Source organism: Corvus cornix, chromosome 12 (genome assembly GCF_000738735.6).
Source record: "Corvus cornix cornix isolate S_Up_H32 chromosome 12, ASM73873v5, whole genome shotgun sequence".
Classification (NCBI taxonomy): domain Eukaryota; kingdom Metazoa; phylum Chordata; class Aves; order Passeriformes; family Corvidae; genus Corvus; species Corvus cornix.
Genome location: NC_046342.1, coordinates 8,096,197 through 8,115,502, shown reverse-complemented (window position 1 = coordinate 8,115,502; position 19,306 = coordinate 8,096,197). Strand labels below are relative to the sequence as shown.

The 19,306-nt window shown below is 38.0% G+C and overlaps 1 protein-coding gene across 1 annotated transcript in view; it reads left to right on the top strand.

Moving 5' to 3' along the window:
• ARHGEF3 (Rho guanine nucleotide exchange factor 3) overlaps positions 1-18,620 on the top strand; it is a 110,894-nt gene extending 92,274 nt beyond the window's left edge. The window contains 9 exon segments of the mRNA XM_039559056.1: positions 3,468-3,575; positions 8,461-8,631; positions 10,404-10,466; positions 10,766-10,862; positions 10,962-11,038; positions 12,524-12,781; positions 12,945-13,115; positions 14,116-14,302; positions 15,887-18,620. Coding sequence (XP_039414990.1) covers positions 3,468-3,575; positions 8,461-8,631; positions 10,404-10,466; positions 10,766-10,862; positions 10,962-11,038; positions 12,524-12,781; positions 12,945-13,115; positions 14,116-14,302; positions 15,887-16,227 — 1,473 coding nt within the window. The 3' untranslated portion in view covers positions 16,228-18,620.
• Positions 18,621-19,306: the final 686 nt, after the last annotated feature.

Here is a 19,306-nt window from a genome sequence, read left to right as displayed (position 1 = left end):
CCTACTTCCCGTATTGCTTTGGCAAGCCTTCACAACTCTGAAAATACGGCCTAGCATGCGATAATCTCAGAACTCTGAAACAAGTTTTTTAAAATACCAATAATAATGGCTTTAAAAGGTCAGGCAAAACATTGTAACTCCTGAATTTTTTGTGTCATAACTTGGCCCTGTTCCCTATCTGGACAGGTGATAGTTGTTGCAAATGGATCCAGCCTTTAAATCCTATCTCTTGATCCCTCTATTTCAAAGTTCCCTGAGCTGTGAGGGGGGAGGCAGGAGGAGAGGGGAAGTGATGACTTTGGTGGCTCTGAGTATTCTGAGCACACTCAGAGTGCTGGTCTGGAGTCTGATGTTCAGTCTACCAGTGCAGTGTTTCCTCACTGGAGCCTCCTCGTGCTGGGCAGACACAGTTCAAATTCATACCCCAGAGGATCTTACGGTTCTGGGACTTCTGGTTAACTGGAAAATTGGAGGGTTTTCAGAGACAAATTAGGGAAATAACATATTGGACTGTTGTGCAAGTGCAGATTCTGGTATCTCTGGGTAAAGCAGAACAGTTCACACCATCTCCTCTTTCCATTTGTTATGTTGGCTGTGATGAACAGAGTCCTTGGTGAAAAAAACACCCACCTGTTCAAGGCTTGCTCTTGACTGTGGAATTTTTCCCTATCTAGATCATTGGTCTCAGTAGTTTGTTCAGCTTCTCTGCAGTGCTGGTTTGGAGAGGTGACCCAGCTTGAGAATGAGGGTGTTGATGAAAGGGGAGGTAGAGGCAGAATGGATGTAGACAGTACAGCAGAAATCCTGCAATCAAATGTGCAGCAGTTTCAGTATTGCTGTCTGACAGTTTTAGAATTGCTATGGTAGTGCTGTATTTTCATTGCACAGTCAAAGCCTTATTTGTACAAACTCCATTTTTCTACAGTAGAAAGGGTGACTCAGTGCTGATGGCTTTTGTTGTTAGACTTTTCTGAATAAAACGACGCCTGAAACACTAAGATTTGATGAGTTTTTACTTCCAGCTCAGTATCTTAACCTACCACCCAGGTTCTAATGCAAGGTGCAAATCAGTTTGGGAGTATTCAGAAAAGCTTTTCTCATACTTAAGAACTTATGATTAACAAGATTTTCTTTCAGAACTCATTGGTAAATGTGTAAAGTCTCAGGCTTCTGAAGTTATCTTAAGTAATGCTATTTGACAGAATCTTGTAATAATGCTGATTTCTTTCCATAAAATTGAATTCTAAATTTGAACTGCATGTTTAACTGTTCCAAATTCTGGTCCGAATTTTCCATGTGAAATCAGAACACGATACATTGCATAAGGAATTCAAGGTGGGGTGCTGACTCAGAAGGCCAGGACTGCAGTTACCTGACCTGGCTTTGCCTGCTGGGAGAACAGCTGGCCTCTAGTGGCTCACAGCAAGAGGTTCCAGAAGATCTTAATGGTGTTTGATGGTGGCTGAAATTCTGCTCAGTGTTTATCTTTAAAATCAGTTTCTGTATTCAGTGAGGTTTTGCATCATGAACATCAGTAAAAACTACACTGCCTTAGCATTTTTCTCCTTGAAATGGACGGGGGCAATGGATACCAGAAAGGATACAGCATAAAGAAGGAGCAGTAATTTTTATTAATCCTAATCCTCCTCCCCTATCTCCTGGAAAGTCCATACAACGTTCATTTCCAAGCCTTGCTTTTGGGCTGGGGTACTGGTGCCTAAGTGCCCTGTGCTGCTAAGGCAGAGGTGCTGGCACAAGCTGTGCTGCTGGCATGGCACTGCCCACCCGGCTGGGGCTCCATGTCCTGGCACTGCAGTGCAGCACGATTCCTGACCAGCTGCCTCCGCCACGGGCTGTGATCTGGGCCCCAGAACTCGGAATAATCAGGAACCAGAAACAGCTCATGGCTGTGCCACCAGTTAGAGAAGAATTGCACTGGAATCGCCAACATTTTCCCTCTTTTTTGGGGAGTGGGGGAGGGGGTGGGATGCTGCTGGAGATGAGTATGCGAGTGGTGCTGCAATGACGTAAAAAATGCTCCTTCTGAAACCTGCCTCAAAGACATGGTGGCTGAAAAGGAAGGGTTATGAATAACAGTGCAGTGATGAAGATAAGGATTTAACTTGCTTTAGACTGCTACAGTTCTTTAATGCCAGGTGTCACGTGTGATGGAATACATTATTTTTGCTAGAGGGTTAAACACTTTGTCGCTCATCTCAGCTGGCTTTTCTGGATTTCCAGGTCTGCCTGCTGAGAAGTAAATTAAATATGTAGCTGCTTCTCACCTTTCCTCTGTTGCTGCACTAATGGAAGAGAATTTTTCTTGCCAGTAATACAGATGGTGATCATCACTGCTGAGATTTTTTTTTTTTTTTGGTATCAAAAAGGATGACAATTCTGCATTATTTCCAGAAGGATTTGTATTTCTGAAGAAAAGGATAATAGGCATGCTTCATTTTCTTAAAGCTATGTACAGACAATTGGAGGCATAGCAAACTATGCAAACTTTATAAGCATGGCTGAAAAAGAACGATGAACTGCCTTAGGATGTCCTTGAAATATGGTGTTGGATGGGGTTTTCAACTTCACTTGGAAGGTTTGGCTCTTTTTCTGTTGCCTTTTGCATGTGCTGTTCGAGATCCATTAAATGTCAGATGGAGATTAGGAAGCCAAGGGTAACTGTTCTATTTTTATGTATTTATAATCACTTTTTTCTGTGTTACAATTTCTGTTAATTTTTAAAAAATATATATATTTGCAGGACAATTGGCATATTATTTTGGTTATACATTAATTTGAGTGCTGTTGTGCTATTAAAATATATATGAAAAGGAAAACATTTAATTGAGTGCTTTATGGTAGATTTTTGTTTAGTTTTCCTTTATATTATATGCAAAAAATAATATAGGTAAGCATGTTATTAATGCCTTTCTGTATATGTGAGTATTTTCATAAGAACATGCATTCAAAGACAATAAGAGTTAGAGATTTCTGTCTAAATTATATATTCTGGGAGAAAATACATTTAACTGAATAAAGTCACATGCTGACAGTGCCAGATGCAAAGGCACAAACAGAATTGTTTATATTTGAAAGTATTCCTTTCAGTGAGAAGATTATTATAATATGCAATATGAAAATTTCTCTGCTAAGAATGAGTTAAAATAATCAAATGATATTGTCTTTCTTTACCTCCCTTCCCCTGTTCCTGGCCATGCCAACTTCTCCAGCATTACATTTTCCAGCTGTTTCCAGGACCTGTAGGTACCAGCCAAGAGCAATCTGTCACTGTCAGTGTTTGAAAGTGCTTTTGTTTGTATCTGCCCTTATTACAGACCAGGTTTGCAAACATGCTTGCTGCAAATGCTTTCTTAGGAAAATCACCAGAACTGTTGGCAATCTTTATCTGGTTATGCTCACACTCCCCTGGTTTTTTTTTCCTTTCCTTCCTCCTCCCTGTGCTGCAGGAGCCCAGTAACAAACGGGTCAAGCCTCTCTCCCGAGTCACATCCCTGGCCAGCCTCATCCCTCCTGTGCGAGCCACTCCGCTGAAGCGCTTCAGCCAGACCCTGCAGGTAACCAATTCCTGCTGCTTCCACACAGCTGCAGTTCCCCCCAGGCTTCCTGGGAGCAGGGATGCACATGGGCACTCCCCACTGTAATGTGCCAAACAGGGTTAGGTACCTTGTGGCCACAAGGTCACTCAGCTTAAAACTCACAACTCTCACCTTGAAAAAACCACTTCTCTGTCCAGATAATTAATGTTTTTCACTTACCAGTAGGAGAACTATTGCACCTGTAGCATATAAAAATTGTTTACTAAAGGATTACATTTTCTTCTTAAATTTGATGAACAGAATATTCCGTAATGCTTTCGATTAATATTGGTTGGTTTCTTTGAAAATGTTATTTTTGGTATAGTTGGTCAGGTAGGACTGCCTAAATTTCTTCCTGTAGAGTGAACTTTGACCTTACCTAAACAAAAGAGTTAGTAAACAACTGGAAATTTCCAAGTCATTTTCCAAAGCTGCTGATAATAAAGGGTAAACAAATTTTAAATGCAGTTTCTATGTTACAGATTAGGTGTATAATACTGAACATACTTAGAGGCTAACAAAACTTTTGTTTATAAAGCATTTGTACCTTCAGACCTAGGGATGGCAAAATATTGGGGTGCTCAACTCCTGATTGCAGTCACAGCTGGGAGCTGCAGCTGCTCTGGGTCTGGCCTCAAAAGCCACTGTTTCCTCTTTAAAACAGTTTATGTAAGAAGGCATGTAAAAGATCTAAAGAAAATTATTGAATAAGCTTAATTTCTTTGAGAGGAACTTTAAAGGTAACTTGAATGTGTTAGAAATGTTTCTTAATCAAAACTTCCTAAATTAGAGCTTTACTGAAATTACCTGTTAAGGAGGAAAGAAATAAAACTTTAGAGTCTTATGAGAAACAAGAACCCCATTTTTCTGTAGTGGTAATTACCTAGAAAATGGATATTACAGGGTTTTCTGACATTGGTTTTCTTGTCTTTGGTTCCTGTGATGTTGGAAGTGCAGATTTCTGCACAGGGTTGGAGGATCAGCCAAATGTCTGCACCCCCCAGCCTGGCTCGGTGCAGGTGTGGTTTGCGTGACTCGAGCAGAGCTCCCTGTATCCCCTGGGCTGTATGAATCTCCTGCAGAATCTGCCTCCAGGAGAAATTGGCCAGACTCTGGAAGGGGCACATCAGTTCCAGTTGTGAGGAGTGTGGAAAGGGATTTAATTTTTGGCTAAACTGCTGCTGAGTGCGGTGCTTCCCTTTCCTAAGCCTTAGGCAGCTGTTGGCCTCATTTAGGTACCTGTGCTATTGTTCTGCAGCAAAGGCCTCTGGGACTGCACAATGCAGTATCCAGAACAATATTGTATTTAATAAAGTTGTTTCAGACTAACCAAAACAGCTATCCTTTCATGTATGCAGTAGCAGCTTCCCGAGATGAGAGCTATTTAATGTGTTTCAGGGTAAATTTTGTCAAAAATAGGAGGGAAAATAATGGCTTTGTTGCAAGTCCTACTGTTGCAAGCATTTCTGTTTTGCTCTGTTCATACTGACCATAAGAATATATTTTAATTAGCAGATTAAATAGTGATGTTATTTATACCATCCCTTCTAATTATGTGCTTTAAGGAGCTGTGATGAGAAATCAGCTTCTGTGTTGTCCAAATCCTGCTGGTGATGTCCCTCAAAACTCCTTCATACCTGGCTGTAAATTGTCTTCTTATCTGATTTTCTCAATAGCTGTAGAGCAGGGACAAAAAAGACTGACCTTGTGCTCAGATGTTCTACTTGGAATTATTTAGAAACATTCTGGGAAGTATGTATAGCTATTTCACTTTATTTTGTTTTGATGTCAATGTCACTGTGTCTTGAGAACAGTATAGATTTCCTTTCATCATGTGATCTCCTGTAAAAAAGAAAAAAAAAAGTTGATTTTTCTTAGTGGGTGAACTTTTATGTAGCTTCATTGTTATTTCAGTCAAAACCCATGTTTCTCCTTGCATTGCTGCTGGATGTTCTGTGTCTGTAAAATGCAGAAAACTGCTGTCATCACCACAACATGCAGAACAAACTTCTTCCCCTGGAAGAAAAGAAACAAAGTCAACAGAAAAAGACCACTCCAACAGCATTTCAAACAAACCTTCTTAGATATTCTTCTAAATGGAAGATACGTGTAAGAGGGAGAAAAAAAAAGCTTATTGTATATAATTTTCCTTACCTCTGTACATGTAACTTCCACTTTACATTAATGGACTTTCAGCATGAGGAGATACATTTATGCCTGGGATTTGTGTAGGTTTTTTTAAGATATGTTCTTAGCAACTTTCCATGTTTTGCATATTTTATTGATTTTAGAAGTATTTGATTTTTTTGTGTATACTTAACTTTATTCCAATTTTCCACTTATTTTCAATACTTTTTTCATAAGGATTCCAAGTAAAAAATATTTGAAGTCTTTCTGGTTTTCTTTCTGGGCTTTTGTTTTTTGTTTTGTTTTGTTTTGTTATTGACTGTTTGTAGTCATTCTGTTTCTATCCTGTAGGGCAGGGTAGACCAGCTGACTAATAAAGTGCTGTTAGCTTCACCTCTGCCAGAGTCTGTCTGTGTAGCTGCAGGATATGTAATGCTAACAGGTATTTTATACCTAATGCAGATATTCTTATTTATTAATCCACCTGGGAAGCCAGTTTAATTCACAGCTGTATTTTCAGTCTCCATCAAGCCTAACTAATGATTATGATGATCTGCCTGGTCTTATTTACAGCTGTGCTGTTTGGCTTAAAGCAGAAAATAGGATCAGAAAAAGAACTCCAGCTGATGCTGAAGAAAGAAATTGAAGTCTGGCTGGCTTCCTCTGCGACTTCAGTTTTCATCAGTGTGTCTTGAAATTTAAGTAGGGAGTCCAAATTACTTTTATCTCTCTTAGGACACCAGAAATTTCTAAAAATCCTCAAGAAGAAAATTGTTTTTAACATCAGTTCTGAATGCCAGGGCTTTGATCAGTAGTGGCCTTTGCCCAGTACACGGAGGTGTCTGCTTTACTGCAGCTCTAATTAAGGGCTGTTAATTTCATTAATTAACATCAGTAACACATAGACCCTTCAAGTAACAGTCTTATAACAGCCAGGGAAATCTGTTGCCACCAGAGAAATACGGTAAACAAAATGAGGGGCTGTGAATGGATTTTCCCCCAGCTCCTTAAAATTTTGGAATTACATGAAAATTATAATCATCCCACAGGGCCATAATTTTTAAACAGTGTGTTGGATATGTTTTTTAAGGAAGCCAGAAACTAAGAAAATATTTTTAAAAGACTGGAAATGGCGAAGTGCTCTTTTGACATTCCTGCAGTTCTTTCGTGGGATTCTATCATGGCGGATTTTTTTTTTCCCCCTTCTTAACAAGTACAAAGCAAAGATAGATAGCATCAGACTATCTTCAAACTTGTTTTTAAAATTTTTTGATAGAACTTCAGTTTAGGGCTCTATTTCACTAATAAATAACCTCAGTCCTGTGCCCCTTATTAAGTGAGGTACACTTTGTATGGTTAATGAAAGGCTGATGTATGACAGAAATCAATTAAATATATACTTATTATCTCTAGGTAGCAAGGATGCTAAGCAAACAAGCAAGCAGGATTTTGGGGAGTTTGGTTTCATTTTGAGTCTTTTAGCCTCTTTGTGCCCCTTCTGCCCAATGAGGACAGTTTAGGGCTGTGGAGAATTGTACGGAGCAGGGAGGAACATTCTGTCAGTGCATGTGAAAGATTGCTTTTCCCAAAACACGGCCTAATTTGACTTTGCTCCATGATTCCTCATTATAATAAGTGTAAATTAAGCATGTTATTTCATGTGTGTTTCTTTATCTTCTTAACTCTTGAAGGAAGACTAGCACCTGACTTGCAAAGTTTTGGGGGGGGGTAGGGGGGTGTTTATTGTTAAGGTCTTTGTCAATTCAAAGTAGGACTCAGAACAGCTTCTGTTAAAAGACAAGTTTATATTTTTATCATGTCTTCTGATATGGTAAAAACATAGTATTTATAGGCACTGTTTGCGTTTCATGGGCTCTTACCTTCAGAGAAGAATTTCAAATAATGTCCTTTGTATATGCTGCTTTCAACCTGGAAATTGAGAGAATTTATTTTGTTTTAAATATTCTTACCCAAGGCAATTGAAAGATGATTGTGTTATGTAAGGGAGGTTTTAAATAACAATAAAAATGTTGAGTATTTCAACTATGTGAAGTAGTTAAACCATTTCAGAGGTATGACCTCAAAAAGCAGCCTCTAATTTTAATGAAGCAAAAAAGAAACCTTTTCAAAATAGAATAGTAAGAGCATAAAGTATTCATCCTTAGCCTGAAATCCTTCTAAGAGTTTACAGGCAATTAGAACTCTCAAGTCTGTCCTAAAATTGAAATTGGCTTTATTGAAATTTAGGACCAGGCCACACAGTAGGTACAGAGATGCTGGTACACATTGGTAGAGTGTCTAATATTTGCATTAATTCTAAATTTTTGATGAGACAGTTGTGGAATGTATGAGTAATTCCTGTCAGTCTACTGAATTGAAGCTCTGTATTTGACCAGTTCTGTTAGTTCAGTGTGCTGCACCATTCTGCATTACCCCTATAGTTCACTCTTGGTGCTTGTTGTATGGGAATGCATTGCAGAAGTTTTGTACATGTTGAAGACAGGACATGGACAGAGTTCACTGCAGGAAGGGAGGTCCTGCCCTTCCATGAAGTTGTATTAAAATAATTTCTCTTACATTCCCGGTACTAAATGGTGCTATGAAGTTCAAAGTAAAAACTAATCAGAGAACATTTATTTGTTGTACTGAACTATGTATAGTAGTTCCTTAGAAAAGGAGAAAATGGAGAGTGTTAACATGAAACTGTTGTAACATAAACCTGATTCTCTCTTCCCAGCGGTCCATCAGTTTCCGCAGCGAGAGTCGCCCCGACCTGTTCAGCCCACGGCCATGGTCCCGAAATGTGCCCCCTGCTAACACAAAGAGGAGAGACAGCAAACTGTGGAGTGAGACCTTTGATGTCTGTGTCAATCACATGCTTACATCCAAGGAAATCAAGCGGCAAGAGGTATAGATATATACACACATATATATCTGTTTTAACCGTAAATTTCATGTTCAAAGGTCGCCTTTAAAGTGTGGACTTGGGAATGCTTTTTGGCATTGGGGCAGCACTTGAACATGTCCTGCAATTAAAACGTGTCACCACCTCCACTAGAAGCAGAATTCCATCCCTAGTCTTTATGACTCAGGCTATATTAGATGAATGTATTCTTTGTAAAATCCAGCTCATTGTATTTCCTTAACAAAGCCGAAAGTTACTGAGATACATTGTCCTGGGATTGGCTGCGTGTGTGTACATGTTCTGTCTGACACTTTCTGGAGTCATGGTTGATATTTTAGTGTTTCATTTTGTTGTTGTGGTAATGAGAGGTGAGCATGCTATGCCAGGAACAGGTGTTCATCAGCTGATACATACACACAAAAATGCACCATCATTTCCCTTTTGGAAAAGACTGTCTTTGAGGAAGTTTCCAGTGCTAGAAAGATGACACACTGATCAAAAGATGTGTCTTCCAAAGCAAAAAAGAAGCATGCCAGTGCTTTTAGTGTGTCAGATAAGATAAAGTCTAGATAGTTCATATTATAGTCAACACAGAGCTCCTTCAGAATCAAGATATTTTTATTTTCTAAAGAAATTTCTAGCAGTATCAACAAAGCTTGTAAGTCTCCCTGAGAATACTTCAGGGACTGAGTCATAAATCAAACAACAGTAGTGACAAGCATCTCTTCTGCAAATTTTAACATTGTACAAGAATTCATAGGAAATAAATTTGTAATTGAAAACTTCAAAGGCAGCTTATTGAAAAATAAACTGTAGAAACTGTGCACAGTGTATAGCAGTCACTGCTGTGTGGGGGCAGGAGCCAGGATCCTTGGTACAACCCAAATAAGCGAGCTGAATCCCAGGAGGTTTTGCAGGAGGGTCCTGCTATGTGCTTGTTCCCATTCTGTATGCTTTTCTGGGACAGCTGACCCACTGCCTGTGAGCTGCACTCTGGCAAATCTGGCAGGAATGTGTGTTCCTGAGCCCCAGGAATCTGCTCCAGCTGGGGATGGGCTTCCATGATTTATACTGGTTGAAAGCCTTGACTGTAAAGCAAGGAATTCTAGCCTGAAATGTCCTTAACTCTTAGTGTACTCCAGTATAAGGAGGAAATCATGCAATAAGTTAGTAACAATAGGGGTTTGATAAACTAGTGAATTAGGGCACTGTTATTTTTAATCTGCCAGCTTTAAAGTCTCAGATGTGCTTCAAGAGGAGTAACTAACATCAGCCAGTGGTTAACTAGAGCTCAGCCATTGTAACAAAAAAATGAACTGGTACCAAAATAAAAGTGCTCAGTACCAAAGAAAGGCTTTAAGTAAGATCTGTCTTCTACTTGGTAGAACCCCCTGTAACTTTTGCCACTGCAGGTGTTAAAATGGAACACAACAAACTCCTATGCAGGCAGTTGTGTAAGTGGTTAAGAGACAGTCAAGTCAAAACTCCACAATGAAGGTAGCTTCCTCCATCTGGGAACACATCCCTTTGGAAAAAAAAAGAATTCTTTGGCTATTTGAGATAAGCATTTAATGAACATTCTGGTATAACTGTTTTAGAAAACACTACACTCGATTCTGTAGTTATGGAATAAAGCCTTACTTTTTTTCTGTAGATTTAGCAGAGAAATGCTGTTACATGGTGTTAAGACAGCTGTTCACAATATAACATCAACCCAGCAAGTGGAGCATAGATTAAATAAAGATATTTTCTAATATTTGTGTCTGTTTTTACAGGCTATCTTTGAACTTTCCCAGGGAGAAGAAGACTTGATAGAAGATCTGAAGTTGGCAAAAAAGGTATGTTTAAAAAACAAAAGCAAAAACCAAACCACAACAAGCAGTACTAATTGGTTCATAACACATTTAAAACAGTCTCTGTTTTTTATAGTTGCTAAGACAGTAGGAGAGGAAAAAATGCAAAGCATATTTTAATCTTCCCATTCTTTCTGAAACACTTAAATGTGCCGCTGTTTTTTTTTTTTTTAATATGAGATTGATAGTTTAATATATGGCTATGATACTTACTTACAGGGAGCTTTAAATTCTATTACAAATTTTGCACCCAACAAACCACAAATGTTTGTTTTTCTTTTCAGGCTTATCATGACCCAATGCTTAAGCTTTCCATAATGACAGAGCAAGAGTTGAACCAAATTTTTGGAACACTGGACTCTCTAATTCCTCTACATGAAGGTAAAATTCAAACAGTCTTTGCATAATTATTGCACATAGATTTAAGTCATCAGGTTTATTAAAGTGAGGTTTCTGTTATTTTTTTCTAATCACAATCAGATCTCCTTAGGCGACTTCAAGAAGTCAGGAAACCTGATGGATCAACAGAACATGTTGGCCACATCCTCGTGGGTTGGGTAAGGCAGAGTTTATAACCAATTTTGGGGCTTTAGTTTGGAGCTGTAACCTAGTTTTTATTGGACAATTTCCTTTCTGTATCTAGTGTAACATGTCAAAAAGATACTCCCAAAAATACTTCTACAAGGTAAAGCAACTATTAGAGACCTAATAGAATATTTTTTCAGGGATTTTCCATGAAAAGGTTTAGACTAGGATATTGTTTTTAAAGCTTTTGCTATTCAGGAGTTGAGCACTATTTAATATAATTTAAATAAAAATCAAGAGTCAGACTAGAGTTTTTCTTATGTAGGTCCTTTAAGAATCTCCCCGTTTGTGTTCTGGTTTCCTTGAAAAGCCATATTGTATAAGGGCACTCCCCAGTTAGTTTTGGATGACATTCCGTTCCAATCCAAGGTAACAGATAGGTGTTAGTGTTTTTAAAGATATTGATTTCTAGAACTTTGTTAATAAGGCAGACAGGGATACAAAAGAGATGCTGCTGCCTCACAAAAGACAAAGTTGATATGTTCACGTTCACAAGCATCCAAAAGCATAAACACTGAAAAGAGCTTTTGTTTGTTTCGTTGATAAAATTGTTCACTGTAATAAAGAAGAGCTATTTTTGGTTTTAGATATGTGAGAAGTATGCTTTTAAGTAAATGTAAGCAATGAAATTTAGCAGGGAAAAAGGGCTTGAAATCTTTAAGGAATTAAGTAATGATATTTAGCAGCTCTATGTGAAAGTGTGGCCTATGGTCAACAAGGGAATCATGCTCACTACTGTATAATGTCTATAATGCAAATAGTTAATGATAACGATTTGTAAATGTCAAAATAATCTCAGTTTTCTTCGCTTAAAGTAATTTAAAATATTTTCTGGTGTGTGTTGAACATCAGTGAACTTCTCTTGGTTCAAATATATTCAATTCTAATTTCCTTTTTTGAAAGATTTTCCATATAATTGTGTTAATGCAGCAGGTTTTGTAAATGGATATTTTGCTCTAATCAACAGACAAGCTATTTTTTTTTCAGATTTATAAGGCACAGTTTTGTCATCTTAGTTTGGTCAAGGTTCGTCTGGGCAATGTAGAAGTTTGGTTGTAGAAATTTGCTGATCTGAAAAAGGCCAGGTTTGGGAGTGCTCATTCCTAGGCCTTTATTTCTGTTCATAATTAAAGCCAGGCTTCTGTGTTTAACTGTTGTCTGCACTAAATAGTGCTCAGTCTTAAGCAACTTATATTTTTAATGCTTTGTAATAGTATTGGAGATCTGTAGGATCTGAGTGATGAGCAAGTGCTTCTAAATTACTCAAATGTTGAACAAGGTGGTCTGAGGACCCTTGTAAAGGTTATATTTGCTGGAAACATTACATCAATAAACTGTGGATAAATCTCCAGCTAAAAGAGTCTCAGCATGAATTCTGATATCCTGAATCACCTGAACCTTTCAGTGCAGGAAATCGTGCTTTGCTTCAGCTACACAATTATTTATTCTTTCCTCAGCTTCCATGCCTGAACTCCTATGACAGCTACTGCAGCAATCAAGTAGCAGCCAAAGCTTTACTGGATCACAAGAAACAAGATCACAGAGTGCAAGATTTCCTGCAGCGCTGCCTGGAGTCTCCTTTTAGCCGCAAACTGGACCTTTGGAATTTCCTTGACATCCCCAGAAGCCGTTTGGTTAAATACCCACTGCTGCTCAGAGAAATTTTAAGACACACACCAAATGATCATCCAGATCAACAGCACCTGGAAGAAGCTGTGAGTTACTGTTGGGTTTGGGGTTTTTTAGCAGATTATAGCAGTTTTACCTTATTAGTGAATTAAGGGACACTACATAAAATATGAAAATGCAAATACTTACATAAACAGCTGAATATTGGACTGTGTAATTAAAATTCATGTGTTTTCATTGTTTCTGCAGATAAATATAATTCAGGGCATTGTTGCTGAAATCAACATAAAGACTGGTGAATCTGAATGCCAATATTACAAAGAGAGACTTATTTATCTTGAAGAAGGCCAAAGGGATTCATTGATTGATAATTCACGTGCTGTGTGTTGTCATGGGGAACTGAAGAACAACAGGGGAGTGGTAAGGAGTAAATATTTTGTCATAAATAACTTTTAAAGATACCCTCATTTTGCATGACAGCTAAAAGAGCTGTGAGCACACATAGAGAAACATCACTCTAATATGTAGGAAGTTGATAAATATTAATTATTATATATATCACATCTTTTTTGTTGTAGTTAAGTATCTGTATAGGGAGATAATAAGATTATATGTATCTCTGTCTTTTATGGGGCCTAACAGTATCCTGGATAAATTGTAAATTTGATCAATTTCAATACTTGCTGGAAAAACCCACAAATTTCTGGTCTCAGAGATGTGATATTAATGTCTATAAAGAACACACAAAATGTACCAACAAATTTTAAATTTGTCAAAGGCTGTGGTTATTAAAAATGCTTTATTTGATTCTTTGTTGAGATCAAAGTTAATTTATTGACCAGAGAAATTTGGTACTTTGAATTCCAGTCTCTGGGACACCACACTATTGGTAAGTTTCACAATTTGAGCTTTCAGTTAAAAAGAAAACAAAAAGAAAAGAAAAAAAAAATGATATTAGTAGAAGAGAGCATAGTCTTTTCCAGATTTCTCCCCCTCCCCCCCCCCCAGTGTTTAATAGAACTTTTGAATGGGCAAACAATGAAAAAAGATCTTTTTTTGATTACTGACACTAGTGTAAGTATGATACTTATGACACTTATGGAAGTAAATAAAACTTAAGGAAAATTTATTTTAAAAAGCAACAAAGCAAGCAGTGCATTTTTTCAGCTCTGGAACTGCTTCTATGTAGCACGTTCATGTATACAGTGGAAGGGGGTCCTGTTTTACCACACAGCTGAGAGGGAAAGACGAAACAGGTGCTGTTTCCTGGTTCACCTGATGAAGATCAGCCAGTTCAATACCAAATTAAGAGGAAGAAACTGGTGATTTTCATCTTTCTGGTGAACTTCATTTGTTCCGTTTGGTTTAATGATGTTTCAAGAAAGGAATAATGCTGTATTTTCTATTAATCTTTTAACAGAAACTGCATGTCTTCCTCTTTGAAGAGGTGCTGGTGATCACTCGAGCCGTGACTCACAATGACCAGCTCTGCTACCAGCTGTACCGGCAGCCAATCCCCGTCAGGGAGCTGGTGCTGGAGGACCTGCAGGACGGAGAGGTGCGCCTGGGCGGATCCATACGTGGAGCATTCAGCAACAATGAGAGAAGTATGAATACAACTTTTTGTATTTGCTCATGTAGGGTCATCATAACCTTAAGATGACTGCCAACGTGGCATCAGAATGTGTAGGAACCCAGAGTGCCGAGAATATTTCTCTCCCTGTTTTTAAGGGTTTTTACCCCCCTGGACAACACTGTTTTAGCTTTAAACCTTGGAAAAAATTAGCAACAGTCAGACAACAACTAGAAAATACAGTGGTGTGAATTAGGTGATAGACTTCTATGTAAGATTGTCATAGGGTGAAAGATTTAGAGGTTTTAGGCTTCTCTTTGTAGTAAATGGATAAGAGTAAAAAATACCAAAATGGAGGATTGTTGTTGTTCTCTAGACCTTCTTCTCCTTCTTCTACCACTCCATATTATGCAGTAAAAGTAGTTTGGATTGACTGGATAGAAAATTCTGCAGTTCCTAGTCGTGTTACTGAATAATTGGTAAGAAAGTAAAAATAATGTACGTTTTTAGTAACTATTGGTTAAAATGTCTTTGAAAGGCTGTGTAAATCTTGATAATTAGTCTTTCTCGCTCTCACTCCTATTTTCCCTCCTTCCATGCTGTACCTGGGTCACGCCAGTGGCTCAGTTCCTCTGAAAAGACTTAATAAACAACTATCTAGAAGCATTGAAACTACAGAAGACATCTTGCTTTATCTTTTAAACGCCTTGCAAGGACTTTCAGCAAATTCTCTCCTATCAGGAGAGACTCAATTTATGGCACAATAAAGTGTCAAGAATGTTTTCTCTAAAATTAGCTCCATCCAGCATCTTGATTTTTGTTTCAGACTGGTTTATTATGTTCTTAGTTGTTTCTTTTCAATTCTTTCTCAAAGCTCACTATATTGGTAGTAGAATTTCTCCACACACCTGCTCCTGTATTACTGAATTGAGAAGGGGATAACATACAAACTGTAGTGACAAAACTGCAAAGTTATAAGCAAGTGTATTTTGAAATCTTGCGCTTCAGCTGTTTTGCCTTTCCTTGTACTGGAGATGCTGATTGCTATTCCAAAATTCTTTTAAGATGGCAGATACTGTAGAACTCAGGGTCAAGACTGCTGCTATTCACGTTAATGTCCTTCCAGTTAATATTATGAAGATGCTTCTTCTACTACAAGGGGCCTTTAAATCTCATCTGGTCAAAACTTCAACGGGTTTTTGTGTGTATCCACTGCATTAGTGAAGTGAATGGAAGAGAGGAGTCTTTGGCTGGAACAAGGATACTGTATTCAGTGAAGGTTCTGGAAATCTGCTTTGCAGAGAAGTAGGAGAAGCAGCATTAAAATGTGGTAGAAGCCTTCATCTTGCTGATTCACTTTAAGTTTTATGGATAGCTCATGCATGGCAGAACCAAAATTATTTAATCCAGCCATATGAAGTTACTAGAAGTGCTTGTGGGGTTCCGTGGTCTTCTCCCAGAAACAAGGAGATACCCAGACTCTTCTCTTTGGCCTGACATGGTCTTGTCCGACCTTAACGCAAAGATTGTGCTTATTCTGTTACTTAAATACACTCTTTGATTATAAAATCCATTCAGCCAAAGCATTCAGAGGTTTGATATGTTTTGTTTCTTTCAGTCAAAAACTTCTTTAGAGTCAGCTTCAAAAATGGATCCCAAAGCCAGACTCACTCTCTCCAAGCCAATGACTCCTTCAACAAGCAGCAGTGGCTTAACTGCATCCGCCAGGCCAAGGAGAAGGCTGCGTGTGCAGGCAAGGCTGGCGGGCTGGAAGCACATTTCCTTGTGTCACCCAATGGACGCAGAGTGCCCCAGGGAGAGGCTGCCCTGGAGCAGATGGAGCAGTCGGACTGTGAGTCAGACTGTAGCATGGACACCAGCGAGCTCAGCGCCGACTGCGAGCGCATGGAGCAGACGAACTCTTGTGAGAGCGAAAAGCAAATAGAAACCAATGTTTGACAAGAACTTACAGTTCGTGGAAGAAAATCTGTCTCTTACCTGTACAGTATTTGCATTCCATACATGGAACCATTTGGAGAAGCACTTTTAGAATACTTTTTGTGACAATGTCAATGCAGTTCTTGTATTTGTACCTGTGAGTGTTGTACTGTAACTGCCCATCTGTATAAGCTGGAATCTCTTGCAACTCATGTCCTGTGATTATATTCCATAAACACCCAAGGTGGATGAAAGAGGTACTTGACCAGTTATTCTCAATGTCCTGCTGTCAACAGAATCTCTAAACTACTGTTTATATATGCATTACATAAATAACCTTTTCCTAATTTTTAAGTATTTGCCCTTTAAAGGGGCAGCTGAAGATGTGGACTTAATATGGAATTTCAGGATGGGTATCAAGATAATGTTTTCTTAAAGGCATGGAAAGAAAAAATAGTTTCTTGGAACAAAAAAAGAAAACAATCTTGCAATAACCTATCCAAACTCCTGTGGTATTAAATCAACAAGAATTATAAACAGTGGGCCATGGAACCAGGGACTCTTAAGGAATTTATTTTTCAAAATGAAGCACTGTCCTAAGATCCAGGAACCAAACTTTTTAAAATCTGGGTATATCAAATAGTCAGCATAGTAAGATGGTTTATTTGTCAAAGCATGTAATGCTAAAAATAATCAACTGAAAAAACCACAACCAAACCTCTGCAGCCAGCACTGAATTAAATGAAATGCTGAGAATACTGGATGTTTGTAAATAAGCTGGTAGTTTGCTTTCAGTGCCATATATATATATATTATCCCAAACAGAGTAAGAATGGAAAGGAGCTTTTGCTTGTCAATAGGCCCTCCAGCATTTTGCACTCCACTGACCTCCACTGTTGGTTTTAAGCACCACTAATGTTAAAACATTTAATCTTCTGTAAATGTCTGTTTACAATTACATGTAGTTGGTTTTTAAAACTAAGTGATGATTTGATATAAATGGTGCTCTACAAATACCCCATGGGATTATGTAGAGAGAATTTAAACAAAAAGGGAATTGTTTTTCCTTTAGGATGTATTACATCCTTTTTACTTTCCTCAAGTTTTGTTTTAAAAGTTTTTGTTACATTTAATTTTGTACTGTAATTGGAAATGTTACTGTGTTTTCTGGTGGCTGATTTAACCTACTCATTATGATGAGAAGCAGATGAGTCACTTAAATGCAGTCTAAAACACATAGTTGAACATCCTGTTAATTTTCAGGAATCCCTGGATAATATTTTATTCCTTACTATAAGAAATAATGCCAGTGCCGTATGGCAAGTTATGAAAATGATATATTACAAATTTTAAATGATTCTTGGTATTACACAAAATAACCTGTGCAGAGTACTTGTAACAACAAAAGTAGAAAAACTGCTAAGTTATTGCCAAAAATATTTTTCTTGTGTTCTACAAGTTTACAGAAAATTTACTAAGTATCTTACATATATATATGCTGATGTGCATTACAGAAATCAGTGTGACAAGATGATAAACAATATAAAACAAGGTATTTTTATTTTTTAAAAAAATGGCATTTTTACCCTATAGAACATATTTCTGTATTTATAGTTTTTAAAAAAAATCAATTTTCTTTTCTGTTTCAGGCTTTGTAATTTATTTCAACTGCTTCATTTTTTAGAGCTGAATGAGTATACCAGTGAAGATGAGAGAAAGGAAAAATCTGCAAAAGAAAAGGCGTAGGGAAGTTGTTCAGCAAAAATGTTGAAAAAGAGCAAAAAGCATGTAAAATGTTCAGATAGAGAAGAAAGAATGAATGTGTGTATTGACTTTTTTTTTTTTTTTTTTTTTTAAATAATGGCCTTAAACTTTTCTGGAAGCATTTCAAATAAATTACATTAAACCATTTTTATTTTTATTTGGTTTGGTTGGTTGTGCAAGAAGGCTACAAAAAGATTTCAGTGGTACATGCAGTGAGGCTTTAACATAAGTGACCAAAGCTTGTATTTTGTTTCTCATAAAGTGGTACATATTTGGATCTAATTTGCTAAATGCACAGTAGTAACAGAAACAAGTTACTGCACTCAGTTCACCATATTCCCCAAAGTTTTGTATCACATAATTAATTTAGTAAGTAGGTGGAACAAAAAATGTAACATCCTGTCATCAGTTTCTCCCTCATGATTCCTTGTGGATCACAATTGAGGTGATTAATTTTGGGGTATGCAGGAGCCACCAACCAGCCAGGAAATCTCAGAAGATTAATTTACATTTGTTTACTATAATTTAGCCACCCGCTTACTGTTCAACGTTCTGGAGTGCAAGTGTTTTGGTTGTGCTTTGTAGTTGACATGCACTTAGCTACTGATTGATCTAATAAATCCTAATGATGTTGGGTTTTTCTCTTCAAATCATCCTAAGAATTAAGCTTTCCAGTTTAGGAATGCTGATACCATGCTGGATTTGGTAAGCTTTAGTTCTAGCACTTCTAAAATGTCACTGCTTTTGAAAGGATGACTTTTGATTGTGGCAGGAGGGTGGTGGTGGTGGAGGGGTGGGATGGGCTTGGACAATAAAATGTACCCAAAAGGATGGGTAAAATGTAAAATTATGAGTGTGAAGTAAAGAGGAAGAGTAATATACATAAATATGTTCAAGTGAGTATCACAGTCAGTAATCCTGGTGTCCAGAAGGGAGTCTGAGAGGTTGCAGCAGTGAAGAGGCAAGAGGGAGTGAAAAGTCTGAGGTGCTTCCAGGTTGACCACTAAGGAGATGGCAAATGAGGAGAGGGATGCAGACACTCATCTAAGTCTGAGGTATGAGCACTCTGGATGTCACACTCCGGGAGAAGGGTGTGCAACGAGGTGTCCTGCTCTCAAGAGCAGGAGATCTGAGGTGGCAGATCCATCCCTTCGTGGCAAATCTTAGCAACCTGTTTGCTCTTCTGCTCCTGATGGGGACAGTCAGTGTAGCTGTACCTTATGGAAGACCTGATGGACCAGAAGCAATACAGGTAAAAGCAGAGATTGTCTTGACTGAGAAAGGTGAGCAAAGAGAATGGCCTTGGGACTCTGAACTGCATGGGTCCTCTGAGACT